The following is a 15014-nucleotide window of genomic DNA, read 5'->3' as shown; positions in this document are numbered from 1 at the left end:
GAGCGACAGCTTTCAGTTTCCGCTGTCGCGGCGACATTGCGGTTTCGTCGTGCATTTCGGTGCGAATTTTTTTACGACGAAACGGCTATATACGCGGGAACGGCGAACGACGATCGCATTAAAAATCATAACGACGGTGGAAAATAAAAATCGCGGAAAGGCGACGCCGTGAAGTTAACCGCGAAAGCGCCGCGTCGAAAGGGTCGCGCGCATGCGCGCTCGCTCCTTCCTACTTTTCGAAAAAACGATTACGGACGAAATTCTGCGCACGCCCGTATAACAATAATAACGGTAACGATAACGCACAGTCACGGGAAACGATTATGAATATGTATCAGGTACATCTGTTGCCTCGTAACCCCCGGTGTTACGGGCGCCGGGAAAGGGTGCAGAGGCAATTCAATATCAGACCCGGGACTTGCCTTCTTCGCCAGGAGTCGCTGGGACGCGCGAGGCTAATTTCTAGGGCTGTCGTGGAGGACACCGGAGAACTTTATCAAGATTCATGCCAGCCGCAGTTGCACGCAGCATTTTCCGACGTGTATATTTATCGTGCGATATAGATATTTTGTCAATGTAATTAAGAAATTATAATTCAATCAAAATAAACAAATACATAATGACAATCGTGAACACAAACAAGAAATTACGTAATGGAGAATTAATTTCACGAACTAATCATCAGCTCCGACGTTTTTGCAAGGAACATTGTGATTGATATGTTCCACTCTAGCATTATGCTATCTGAAATCTAGATGACACCACATTGCACAACTGCATTATTTTACGGAGAGCTTCAATTTATTCTGAACGTGTTGGTGATGTCACATAATGTATCTCTGTCTGCCAGTCGTTGAAATCTCGCTTCTCGATATATGCTCTTTTTCTTGCGGTTCTTAATGGATCCAGAAGCAATTATCGTTCCAAGCATCGTTTACGGCGCACGAAAACCGGACAAAGAAGGACTTCATCGCGAGGGACGGCCTTTCAGCAACAAATTAAGGATTTTTAGCCGAAAGTAATTAGCTCGGACGGACGAGGTGTCATTTTATGGAAGACAGAGGGGAGACAGAGAGTCAGTCTTCATTGTCCTCGGCATTAATCTTTTGGCAGGGAGGAAAAACGAGGACGTTCATAAGTTTTTGACTCGCCGTCTGATATTCACGTTAAAAGCTTCTGACGCGACTTTTAGACGGAGTAATTCGCGTATTTTTTAATAGTCTTAAGTTATAACTTAGTAAAAGAATCACGTATAAGACATTTTTAGAGTCAGCAAATTGGAGCTAGTGCCGAATTATTATCTACATGAGCAAGATTTATGACAATTACAGCTCGTTACCTTCATAATTCCTACCAGACACGCAATCTCAACGAAAGTCTAAATCCCGAAATGTACTTCGGCTTTAGAACTCATTTACAAATCGTTCAATTGCGTCGAGCTGCCCATCGAGGCCGAAACTCAAAAGGGTTTAGCAGGCGCAATCTTTTAGCGCCGTGTTGCTAGAACGTGACTCGATAATCTTATTTAGCCTTTCACGGGGAAGTGGATTATTCGATCGCTCGTGGAAACCTCCGGAGCCCCGGAGATCCTCTTTAGTTATTACACTGGCGCAGTTAGTTAATTAAAAGGTGAAGAGAGAACGGGACAGAAATGGAGGGCGGGAAAGATGAAAGGCCAAGAGAGACAGGGCTTAAAACGAGAAGTCAGAATAAGCGATCTGCATCGATGATTACAAATTGCTCTGGTCTGACGTAATCGCAATCTTCATGATTATTCGAGCGTCTGATTATCTCGAAAATACAAAAATTCTTGATTAGACGTTCCAAGTTCTGTAAATACCACAAATACTACAATGCAGGAAATTGAGGAATTTTGAAAACAAAATAGTAAATATGTATTTTTAATTAAATTTTTTGTAAATTTGTTTTAATTATTATTTCCTCTTTCAGTAATCAATTCTCAATTTATTTGATCTCTAATTGAATAGTAATGTCACATGTACGTTTTAAAATATCTAACAGCGAAAATGTTCGCCCGCTTCTCGTCTCGCTCTACCGAAATTTTGAATATTGCATGACGCAAGGAGCTGACGCAAAGGGTGTCGGCCGCTTTTTAGAATACCAAACGCGCGCGGGCATGCGTATTATCTCCGCGCGAGGCAGGATAAGCCGGTATCCGGATGTGGGATCGATCTCCATGCAGATGCACCCCCTCATGAACGGGATGGCGGAGCGACGGCACCAAAGTGGTCCGCCGGTTTAACGTTCGCGCCACCCCCTGAATATTTCATACGCGGCCGTTACCGTGCGTAGATTGCTCGCGCGCAAATGCAATGCAACAACAAAGCCGAGGTGGAGCGGCACTTCGACACGCGTTGTCTGTGTGCTTCCTGCATAAATGGCGATAGAAACTTTTCGCAACGAACAGGGCTTCTAACGCTCGGAGAACGCTAACGTATTCGAAACTTTCGCAATAACTGCAATTTCCATTGCAGTGTCGTCTTCTCCCTCTCTCTCTCTCTCTCTCTTTCTCTCTCTCTCTCTCCTTTGTTACCCGCGCCTTGATGTTTCTACCTCCTTAGAACGTAAAATGAGTGATACCGTGATCATAGTTTATTTTCTGACTAATTATTATTAGGAGCCTTAACTATATTCGATATTACAGATAACAGATAATAAGCATAATAAACAGAAATTTATTTTAGAGAGGGAAATGTAATAAATACTATCATGAACACTTGTTCATTTCTTTATTACAAACGGTCGCGCAAGCGAACAACAATAATAGTTAATCCTACTTTTACTGTAAGTGAGAACAATGATAGTTAACAATAGCTTTCGGTACTCATTTCAAACTTCACTTTCTCAATTACTGCGATTACTCGCTCGCGTAATATCAAGTATCGAGCATCGAGAAACATCAATAAGGAGCGGGCACAGTGCCACTTTAGTCAGAATACTTGAAAACAAGCACCGACACAAACACCGCTGCTTTTCAATTGTATTAGTTGTATTACGAGGAAATATTTTATTAATATTCACTTTTCTGTCAGTCATTTTAGCTCACGTACCGCACAACAATGTATATGGCGTACACATAATCGAACTGAATCCAACTTGCACGGCGTATCCTCGAATTGATCAGGCACTAGAGAAGATTCCTCGAGAGAAAGCGATCTCATTCTCTATCTCTCTCTCTCTCTCTCTCAAAAATATATAAGATTGGATACTTCCTAGAAATTCAGTTCAACTATGGCACATTTTAAAAATCGGACTATACAAAATATGTTTGTGCATCGCGGAAAACGCAGACGCGTTTTTCTCCTTATCTGATACGTGCTTCGTAAAAGGGGAGATTGAAATTCTTTCCGTCATATAAAAATTCGTATCTACAAAACTCGAGGAAGTAGGCTGCATACGAATTGTGTCGAGTTCGCCTCGACGAAGCACTTACAAGCTACAAAAAGCGTTTCTATTTACACAGTGATAAATATCGCGAAAACATTTCATCAATTTCATGTTTCGGATACCGGGAAGATTTGCAATATGTTTGGCGCGAGTAAGATCTCTCGCACCCTGAGAACATAAGATTTTTTTTAAAACTTTACAACAAACGCACTGTCGTATGCGAGTGACATAACTACACGCGTATGTTTCCTTTTTCACATATATGTATAATAAATATCTCTTGTACTAGAATGAGTTTCGTAAGGCACTATATAAATAATTGCGTCCCCATTCGTGGTGGAAGATGTTTAGGCAGAACGTTGCGCAACTCTCTTCTTGGTGTTAATAACCGAGTGTTACGCAAAGCTGTCCTCTTGTGCAAACACAGATAGCTCCTAATCGAGATTTTTCATTGGCAGTAGATGTGTGCAATATATATTTACTAAAATTTCTAAAAACGGATGGATTTTGTATTATCGATCATTGGAAGCATCTGTTATTTTCGTTGATTGGGAGACATCGTTGCTTTATCTCTTTGAATTTATTCTGAATAAATAAATTCTTCTGGATTTGATTGATCTGTGATTGTAAAACTCGCATCTAAACATCGAGGCTACGAAATATTTTTTACAGTAAGAAAATATAACACACGAGATAACAATACGTTCCACGTACAAAATACTGGTTCCCTACATTCTGGTAAATCATGAAACTTTGGCAAAAGAATAAAAATCTGTGACGAAGGCGCAACGGGGTTTCGTTAATCATTGTATCAATGATCTGTTATCCACAACGCAAATTTCTGTACAGAGAATATCAACCTACAAGTAGGAACTACTTGGAGATAAATTGATAATATCATTATTGTGTCGTGTGTCACGGAAGAAACTCTCTATGGAAGTTCGATCTGTATTCCGTATAATTTTACGGTCAATTTAAATCGGTTTACGCTTATCTTGCGGCAGGTTCATCATCAAGAATATATTTTTACCCTGCTTTAGACTTGGACCGCTAGCAAGTCTGTCACTAACAACGATGGAAAAACGTAGAATCGTATGTCTTTGAATTTTTAACAGCTTGATTCTAACGAATCTCCCGATGTCTCAGTATGGCCTGCCATATCCTCAGCTCGATTCCTCCTCTGAAAAATGTACGTTGAACATTTATCTTTACATGCTGTTGTTAAAATAAATTTCGGAAGGTTGAAAACTATTTTTTATTACCGTAAGTTTAGTCTGCGAAGATCATCTCGTGTGACATGCTGCAAAACATCTTCCAGTGTATATTCCTCGTACAGGAACTGCATTAAAGAGTATCAAATAAATTAACAAGACATGTTAATAACATACAATATATATAAAATAAACGCAGAACAATATAAAAATATTTATAAAAGTTATATCATAAAATATAATTTTATACTATTGTTTATTAGATATTTTTGGAAGGCTCACCATATCGATCGATGCCTCGTCCACTTGAAGATTTCGTAACCAATCGACAAGTGCCATGTCTGAATACTGTGATGCAGTGCTGTGATGCGTATCGGTAATCGCTAAGGACACCGGTTGCTGAGGCGTACTTCCAGGAATGTCAGAATTGTAGCTGCAAAAACATTTAAAATATACTTTCGTATTAGCAACACACAATAAAATTAATTCTAAAAATTAGAATTTTCGAAGAAAAGACTTAATTTAGAAATAATTAATTAAAGAATTCTATAAAAGATTTTATTGATTGATAAATAAAAGAATCTCCATACCCCGATTCCTGTCTCGCCGCTCTCCTATGAATATTCTCGCACAGATGCGTGAGTGTATTAACTTGGGCTCTCTGCTCCTCGAGAGCTTGTTGCAGCAAGGTCTGATACGACTTTTGGCTCTCTATCAATTCCTGCAGCAGCCTCATATTTTCCATCTTTAGCGCTCCCATTTGATCCCTGTACTCCTTCCAGTACTTATTGTCGATCGAATCGGCGGTTTTCTGAGACTTGACGGAATTTACCGTCGACACGCCGGACGTAGATCCCTCCTCGGGACCTTGGCCACCAGGTTGACGCTCTTGTCCGAGTAAGTTAGCTCCCAATTCTGCGCACAGTTTTGTAGCATTAAAATCTTTTATAATAGCGACAATAATTAATTATAATATTCTTAGATCACACTCGGATACGTATAAATTCACATCACAGTCACAATCACGATTGTTCGATGCATGTCTGTTGACTTCTAACGTATCTAACATATATCTGCCCGTATGCATCTGAATAATCCGCTTGACCCAAATGTACGAAGTTAAGTGGATTGCGGTAATCCTCTCACTGAACGCGACGTCCGCACCGCGTCCCTTGTCATTGATGATGACTTTTTCCCGGGATATTTTTAGAGTTGACACGATAACACGCTCTTGATCGCCACGTGCACCACACTTGGGACACACGCGCGCGTATGTGCGTGCGTTACGCATTTGATTCGCGTATCGAACAATATGCGATATGTGAGAACCTGGTCAGTTTAAGCGTAACATCTTTTTTCGATCTCAACTCTCGAGTCTCTGTGTTACAAAGAACGTAATCGCGTTCTTAATAAAATTGCGTCGCCTTATTGTCCGAATCGTCCTTAAATATTTTATTATTAACGATTCTTATTCCTTAAGTTTTTGGACAAAGAATAAAGAAAGCCTACCGGGAGACAACACGGTGATGGCAGCTTGAACGGCGTTCCTGACTAAATTATCCAGGGCGAACATCCAGTGCGGTTTTATGCTGTGCATCCTGAGGACCTCGTTCACCGCCGTTTGAAACAAGTAGATAGCCAAGTGCAGGTGATTGATGGCGGTCGAGTCAAAGTCCAGCTCCTCCTTCAGCGTTCGTATGGCGGTCACTATCACCTCCTGATTCTGTTCCGCGATGTAATCTCTCAATCCGCGCATGAGCAGCACCAAATGACTCTGAAATCGTGATAATCGTGATAAAATGATCAAGATGTGGAAAGAAACGCTATTTGAAAGACGATATAACGCATAAGTACCATCTGCAGCACGGTTTGTCCCTCCGCCTGATGTATACCTCGCATCCAAACTTCACAAATCTTTGCCTCGTCCTGATTGAGCACTCGCGTTAGCGTCATGCGTCTCTGACTGTCCTTTTTCAGCAGATAGAAACCCTCCTGCTCCTCGCCAGACTTTTGTCCCGGTTGTCCTGTTACATTCCGATTTGTAAGAAATATAAATAAAAAGTGGCATGCTGTCTATTATTTCTATAAAATATTAGACGTTATATTTACCTCCTAATTCAACTTCTGGCGATAACAGTCCACCGGATGAGCTCCTTCTAGTTATCGAAGCGCCTGTTGTATCACTTTCACTAGTTTCTATCGACGGAGTGTTCCCTATTGTACTACAAAGACGTAGAGGATAGCGAATTAATATTGCGTGGCGCGTATTATGAACATATTTTTGATGCACTTATCGTTTATCGAAGTGAGGCATAATTCTAATGACACTGCATATCAGAATAATATTTTAATGTGTGTTTATGTGTGAAAACGCATCGAGGCAATTTGATTTAAATGATCCACTCATTTCTGGTGTCTAAATTGTTATTTCATGATTATTAAAGATAAAAAGCTACAATCTCAAAATAAGATAATGTTAAGAAGCTCTACTCTTGTTAACGTAAATTTCATTGTATTGTATCTACGTATTGTAGCACACTTGTTACATATAATAAAGCTCGTTAATATAATGTAATACATTAATAACGTGAGTAACATTAATTTTTCCTTTTTTTATAGAAAAAAATATTCTTTTATATATAGCCGTAAAACTAATTAATGACACTATATATCACAAAACAGGGGAATCTTGGATACGCGGACACGTTTATACATGTAGAAAGCTTCACTGGATTATACATACCAAAGAGAGAAACACTATGCGGCACGTAAACATTTACCAGCGTACCAGTGTAGATGGTAACGTGATTGCGAGCACTTTTACATAGAGAACAAGCTATTCGAAGACAGCAATTAAGCATTTTACGTGTTCAATATATTAATAGCAAATTATCATATTAATTATATTAATCTAATCTAGTTCTGTATTCCGTAGCACGTTATCGATAAACAAATTCTATCTTCAGTTATATACTTTTCTCGCGCGTAAAAGAGTTTTTGCGACGTTAGAACCATACCTGTTAAAAGAGAGGGTTGCAGTAGGCATGCTGATAGGAGACAATAGGTGGGCCGGACTGCGTTCCCTCAATGGACTCGACTTCGTTAACCCTCCACTAAATTTAACATTTTATCATTACAATTCGCAACGTGCACTCACGTACAAGAGAACATTGTGTTCTTTGTTGATGATTGCAGTAATCATCGCGAAGTGTCATAAAAAGCTTTCCTATCAGTTCACGTTACTTCTATGAAGACCTCGAGCGATACTCAAAAATGATTGGAACAATGAAGTACGTAAGCTTACGTTTCAACTCGTAGCGTCGCAATAAACAATTCTAATTGATTCTCTGTGCTAATCTACTATGCTCAGCTCGACGTGTGAAAACAATCGAGTTTTGCAAGTTTTTTGGTCATTGCCTTGATGCAGACGACTGTTCAGCGACATTGAAAATGAGATCGGCAGAAAAATTATTCGAAATACAAATGAGATAAATCGACGTAGGCGGAAACGAGAAGGCGAGAGCGCCACGTTGATTGTTACGAGTATAATCACACAGAAAACAGCACATTGTAAGGAATAAAAAAACAATCTGGCGATACCTGTCGTCCGATTGAGACATCTGCATGGCCGCGGCGGCGACGATGTGATTGTTGTTCGTTTTATCGCACTTCCCCAAACGTTCCAATCTGTCCGCGGGAACCGATATGCTTCTACTGAAATCCGGCGGCGCGACCAACCGGCTGCTCTTCTTCTTCCTGCAATGGGAAATCGATATTTTGTCGAACGCGATCTTGGTGATTTTATAAGAATCTACGGTACTCTACTTTAATTTTATGTACTCATTAAGAAACGGATCCTCCAGCAGCTCCGCGGCGGTCGCTCGTACGTCCGGATTTGGCTCGAAACAGCGCAGGATAAAGCTTTTGGCTCTCTCGGATAACTCGGACGGTATCTCGGGATGTATTTTGTAATATCCTACCTGTAAAAACAACCGATATGTGTTATGCAAATTTTGTTATGCAATTTAGTAGCTAAAATGTATATAAAATATTTTAAATGTTTACTTTAAAAACAGCCGCTTGTGGAGAACCCAGCTCGATGAATGGAGGCTTTCCAGTCGCCATCTCGACTATTGTGCAACCTAAAGACCAAATGTCCGCCTGGAGACAGAGTTTATACGGTCGTTAATGTGATGACATGACAGAATTACGTCTTTGTCTTATCTTGAATAATTTCAAAGCAAAGCGTCGTGAATAAAGCGCGACTGAACGTAAACTTACAGGCGCACCGTAGCCGCGTTGACCTTTGTCAATAACTTCTGGCGCCATGTACTGTAACGTCCCGGCGAATGTTTCTGTGCTCGGACACAAGCCAGCCAAACGCTTCGACATACCGAAGTCAGAAATTTTTACAACTCCGCTGTACGTATTCACTAACACGTTGTCGCCTAAAAAAAAGTACTATTTAACGAACAAGTAGATGGAACACGTATGGAAAATTATAAAATATAAATTACAATTATATGAGCACAAAAAAAATAAATTTTATCGTAAATTATGTACCTTTTATATCTCTATGAACTATTTTCTGATCATGGAGATACTTAAGACCCTCCAACATCTGTTTAGTATAATAAGAGATGGTCGATTCATTTTCTTTCAAAGGTCCCCATTTCGATCTCAGCAAGGCCGATAAACTCCCTAAAATCATGAATAACCGATAAGTTACACATTATTTCTACGAGTGTTACAATTTATTTCTCCTCTTTTCCTACCTCCGGGGACTTGTTCCATGAAAATTTTGAAATATCCGTCCTCGCTGACCGAGCCGAGGTACTGAACGATATTCCTGTGTCTCAGTTGGCTGTGCAACTTGATCTCCTCATGCAGCGGCTGTACGTCGCCCAAATTTCGCTCACGGATCTCTTTCACCGCGATTCTGACCTGAGTGTTCAGGTCGCGCGCTGCGTACACCACGCCGTACGTACCCTTGCCGAGAACTATGCGCTTGTTCTGATCATCCAACTCGTACTCAAACTGCAAATATTTTCATAATTTCATTATGAAAATTATATATAATATATATTACTCATAAAAAAAACATTTAGCAAGTGATAGAAACCTTCATACGGTCGTCAGTCATGTAAGCATCCAAGTCCGTGACCATGCCCTCCTGATCCCTGGTCATTTCCAAGATGAGGTCGTAGAACCTTTGTCTACACTGCACCGATGGCAGATACATTTGGAAATCGTCCGAGTTCTGATGAACGTACAGGAAGAGACACCTCTCGTCCCTCTTGTACAGGCTCACGCTGCGTATCATGTTGGCGGTGAACAGCCAGTCGTGCACCTGCTTGCAGTTGTTTCTCATGTTGTCCAGGCACATGTTCCATATCTGTATGGACTTCTCCTCCGCGCCGAGGTTCACGTTCACGTAGCTCGGCATCAGGATCTTCGTCGGCTCGAGCACTAGAATCTAGACGAATACAAAGACGCGGTGATACTAAGGATCTCGATCAGAGCGGGATGCCGATTCTTATATTTTTATCGACTTACGGGAAACCGTATGCTATCGCCGACCTCCGGCTTCGTAGCCTCGACGAAGTAGTCCATCCAGAAGCCAAATATTTGCTCCTCCGGCGCGACCTCAGCTTCCTCATTCCTCTTACGGAACCTGTCTATTAGCGATATGTTGCCGATCGTGGATTTCAGGTACCTTAAACAAAATTATTTTATTCATTATCGTTATAATTTCATCATTACTCCAATAATTATTATCAACAGTGACTTTCGATTAATTAAAATAAATACTTTAAGAAACATTTTGTTCTATATTTTATATTCTACGTATATCTGTTAAATATTTTTAATGTTTTTTATATACCCACCAATTTGGTGGCTTCAATTTAAACATACATTCGGCTGCTTGTATGGCTTTCGAATAGTCCTCCGCTAACACACTGATTTCAAAAAACGTCGCCACGTCCCAGTAGTCCTTCAAGCTCGACAGACTGCCCTTCTTGCCAATTAAATTGTTCAACACCATTCCGATGTGCTGCAGTTCTTCGCTTTTGGAAAATTCATTTCCAGCTATGACCAGCAGAGTGGCAAGATTTATGCCGGCGTATTCATTTGGTTGGACCTAAACACAACACAATCACGATGCACGCATTGATATTAACAATATTTCATGGACAATCTGCAGCTACCGTACCTCGAAACCTTTTCTGTACCAGTGGATCGCGTTTCTCAAGCTTTCCTGATCCGTGTGCCTGCTTTCCACGAACTTGTCTTTATATATCCTCCCGCATAAACACAACATATCCGGCACATGATTCTCCTTCTTCTCCAATGCTTTCTCGATGACCTTTAACGCTCTCTCTCGATCGCCCTCCTTATTCCGTCGATTCAGAGCAAACGCGTACAAATACCTTATGGCCGGAGTATTTATGTAATTCTTATGAGTTGGTATCGTCCTCAGATCATCGACCAATTGTACCATCGCGTCATAATCCTAAAATGTTTTTCGACAGATACGGATGTGCATGCGTACTCGATACGTGAAATATCACTTCAATGAAATACCAATCCATCATTGATTTACTTGTATTTCCCGGAAAGAAATGAGGACGTTCAGAACGACTTCGCCCGACAGGACGTTCGGATCGTCCAAACGTTTGCGCATGTTATTTAAAGCCTTGGAGAGCTCCTCTCCGGAATACGTTTCACGCGCCTTGCGCAGGTCTGCCAGGAATTTCTCCTTCATGTGTGCTCTGAAATTTTTCACAAAACGTTTCTTACGTAGGACACACGAAAAACGAAAAAATTATGATAATAATTGAATATTTGTGAATTATTGTAATTATTAGAACCGAGTAACTTGAATGCAAAAATATGTTACGATAAATTATATCTGATATAATTAAGATATAATTTATCGTAACATATTTTTGCATTCAAGTTACTCGGTTCTAATAATTACAATAATTCACAAATATTCATCTTAATTATATCAGATACGAAAAATATATCGGCTTACTTGGATTGCACTTCGACATCTTGAAACAATTTCTTGAGTTTCAGAGTGAGATGCTGTTTGGGATCGATCGCCTCCTCGCCGGTAATCCTAGTGGTCGCCGGATTAGTAGCTACGCACGAGCCACACGATTCCACAACTCGATACGAGACAAATGTGTAGCTGCCGCAAGATAACTGCAAAGATAGTTTGCATAAATTATCTTTACGAAAATACGGTGCTCCAGTACACGACCGTATACTCCGATTTCATCCACCGCTTCGGATCTTGGTTCGTCAGATTATTAAAGATTATTAAAATTGTTGAGATTGTCGGTGCAACGATCATCAACTCGGACAGAAACGGGATGCACGTGTATATCACTGACAGATCGTCGCAGCGGAGCGATTGCGCGCAGTTGTGCACGATCGGCCAGCACAACAGTAACTGCTATATTAAGAGCATGAGGTCATGTTTTTCTACTCCATATAGAGCGAAATTACATATTTGGTGCTTGTCTGACAGGCAGAGATACCGTTTTATCCAACGGAACCGATTACGTTCGGTCGGCAGTCCGATATCGAGTATCGTTCAGCGTATGTGCAACAGCTTTTGATTCGTCGCCAAGCATAGTAAAAAAAAAACAATGTAAGTTCTTTTTACACGACAACGAGCTGAAGTTCAAATCGACTAACGTGAATTAATTATGTGAACCGTGGATTAACAATTAAAGTTTAAAATAACTGCAAAGTGCATAATAAAAGCTGCATCAACTTCAAAGCTTGAAGTTCAAACTCTATCTCTCTCTTGCTCGCTCGCTCTTTATCTGCACGAGATAATTGTGTGTGCATTGATAAACAAGTAGAATGTACAACGGAGATACTCGTATCTCTTTTGTTTCCTTCCTTTTTGTATTAAGTTACTATTACTGTCAACATTTAATCAACATTCTACTACTAAAATCGTTCATTAAAATAAACATATTTTCAAAAGATAATTCTTTACTCGGCATAAGAAACGTAAGAATAATTTGTGAAGGAAGATTACGTATCTCCTTAACGATTACGGAGAAGGAGAAACTCGAGAACTGTGTGACACACACTGTCGCGACGTACACGGTGGGTCATTTGCACCCTGACCGATCTATTCACGAGATCTTTAATTGAGATCATTGCTGCATGGCACATTCTAGAAGCAATATAACGGGCAAGGTCGTTTATGCGTTACCGTCAGTGTGCGCTGGCGTTCAGTGAATGCCAATGATTTGGATGGACGTGCGAGGTTCACTCCGACTTGCACTTCGAAAGCGACAGGAAAGACAAGTATACGTACTTTAAGCCTAATCGTAGCCTCCGTATCCACGTCGTTGTATAACAAAATATTCTCCTTCATTCCGAAGCTTTCCCGGACGCCAAGATGATAGAACAACGCAGATTGCTGCAACTGAATGCTCAGATCCACGATGGCCACGTCGGCGTTGTAAAATGTGTCCAGTACGTTAGTCTCGCCGAAATCGAGTTTCTCAAACTAAAGCAAATATGCATAAAAATAAAAAAACAGAGAAAGAGATACATTATTTTGATAATTACTTAATAATTTACAATTATCGCTTGCGTTATTGCATATAAATGTACTTTTATTTACACTTAATCTTATATGAAATAAAACTGATATCGATAGAAATTACAATTAACAAAGTATTAAAACAGAAGGAAAAAATAATAACTTAATGATAATTATTAAATTTTATTCTTTATTATCAATAATAAATAGCAATTAATTCCTTTCTGCTTTTATTCTATTTAAATTTGATTTATTAGGTTCCGTGCAGATTTTTTAGATTTGTTTTAATTTTTCAAAGTTTTGCGTTTAAGTTTTGCTAAAAAATCCGCATGGACCTTCTGGTCAACCCAGTACTTTAAAAAGTGCGTAGATTTTTATCGTTACTCGAGTAACTCCTGCAAAAAAGTACCTGAATGTGATGTATATTAGCGTTGACCAAGTTGCAGGCCTGCCTAACTTCGTCGAGCGCCTTCTTCCTCTGCGCGAGGTGTTCCGATTGTTGCAGATCCAGAACGCAAGCCACGTCCATCCTGGGCCTTCCCGGCACAGTCGTGTATCCCGATGTGTCGCTCTGCGTTCCAACGCTGTCCGTACTGGAGATACCTTCCCCGATGCCCGATTGCGAGGCAACTGTACATAACAAACTTTCTAAGAGTCACGATACATAGAATCGATATCAAAGAACTTAATTAGCAAGAAAGACACGTTTGTCAGACTTGAAGGATCATCGGACCAATGACACACAAATCAATTTACAATCATTTTAAAAAATCCAAAATTACCAGTCATATCGACCATATCGCCGCAGATGGAAGGCATGTTGCTCAGGACTCTGAATACAGCTTCAAGTGTGTCTCGCTCCTTTGCTCAAGTTCTCCCACGATGCTCTAGAAATCCAACGCTGCTGCGAAATGGACTTGCTTGGCGTACCTGCAAACGAAACGTCAAACACCAAACGTACATTCCACCTGACAGAGCAGAATGATCATCAAACGATCACGGTGGATTCACCTGCTCGAGAGGAATCGCGGTATCACTCCTTCGTGATCGAGCAGTCTCTCATGACGAAGCTTGACGTGCGATCGAGCGTGCCGTCACTCCTCGGGGCGATCATCGTTCGTTCGTCGCGAGACCGCGCGCGAGCAAGCCTGCAAAATACAGCGAGATGTAACCATCGTGCATGGCGAGGAGCAGCATCACCGCTCGCGGCACTGACAAGCACAGCAGACACAATCACAGAGCGCGCGATCAATCGCGCAGCGGGACGGATAAATCTGCTTTACGTTCGCCGGAGCGGCGGTTGACGATCCCGGGCGAATAAGTTAATCGGCGCGACGCAAGGAACGTACGCGAGAAACGTAGATCAAGAATACCTCTCGTCGTGCACATCGCAGGAATCCGCGATCCCATTCCTTCCAGAACACACACAAATCCGCGGTCGAGGTCGCGTTGCGAGAGCGCCTACCAGCGACGCGTGACGTGCCGCTCGCGCTGGCCGACAGATGGTGGTCCGGTCGCGCGCTCGGCCGGTATAAAAATAGACGGTCTCAAGATAGAGCGAGACTACAGGCCCTGTAATAAGTCTTGACAAAAAAGCAATTGGGTAAATTCTGGGAGAGAGAAGGATGAACATTTGTACATGTTTTAATGCCGCAAGATATATTAAAGATAAAAATTATTTTCCACAAAATTATTGTTATAAAATATATTTTAGAGAACTGTTCCTAAATAATGTATCATTTACAGATACTTGCCAATTAGTATTCTTAAAACACATTTCATAATTAACATTTAAGTACGATCTCCATTAGTATTTA

At 40.7% G+C, this 15014-nt stretch overlaps 1 protein-coding gene across 5 annotated transcripts; it reads right to left on the bottom strand.

Moving 5' to 3' along the window:
- Positions 1–2733: 2733 nt before the first annotated feature.
- LOC105279601 (mitogen-activated protein kinase kinase kinase 15) lies at positions 2734–14684 on the bottom strand. Of its 5 annotated transcripts, none has more exons than XM_011339475.3 (25): positions 14571–14684; positions 14209–14345; positions 13980–14127; positions 13607–13827; positions 12967–13161; positions 11659–11831; positions 11224–11392; positions 10834–11133; positions 10508–10761; positions 10176–10335; positions 9742–10095; positions 9395–9656; positions 9183–9320; positions 8901–9067; positions 8685–8780; positions 8445–8599; positions 8220–8375; positions 7637–7732; positions 6729–6841; positions 6474–6643; positions 6129–6393; positions 5210–5534; positions 4902–5052; positions 4671–4747; positions 2734–4588 (listed from the first exon to the last, which is right to left on the bottom strand). In XM_011339475.3, exons 3-25 carry the CDS (start codon positions 14014–14016, stop codon positions 4531–4533), a joined length of 4092 nt encoding a protein of 1363 aa, XP_011337777.1. In that variant the 5' UTR covers positions 14017–14127; positions 14209–14345; positions 14571–14684; the 3' UTR covers positions 2734–4530. The 5 variants fall into 5 exon arrangements, with proteins under 5 accessions (XP_011337777.1, XP_011337778.1, XP_011337779.1 ...); XM_011339476.3 differs by having other exon boundaries at positions 8460–8599; XM_011339477.3 differs by lacking the exon at positions 7637–7732.
- Between the last annotated feature and the right edge of the window lie 330 nt (positions 14685–15014).

The sequence above is a fragment of the Ooceraea biroi genome, chromosome 9 (genome assembly GCF_003672135.1).
Source record: "Ooceraea biroi isolate clonal line C1 chromosome 9, Obir_v5.4, whole genome shotgun sequence".
Taxonomy (NCBI): domain Eukaryota; kingdom Metazoa; phylum Arthropoda; class Insecta; order Hymenoptera; family Formicidae; genus Ooceraea; species Ooceraea biroi.
The sequence above is the reverse complement of the archived record's forward strand: the minus strand, read 5'-3'. Positions and strand labels throughout refer to the sequence as shown.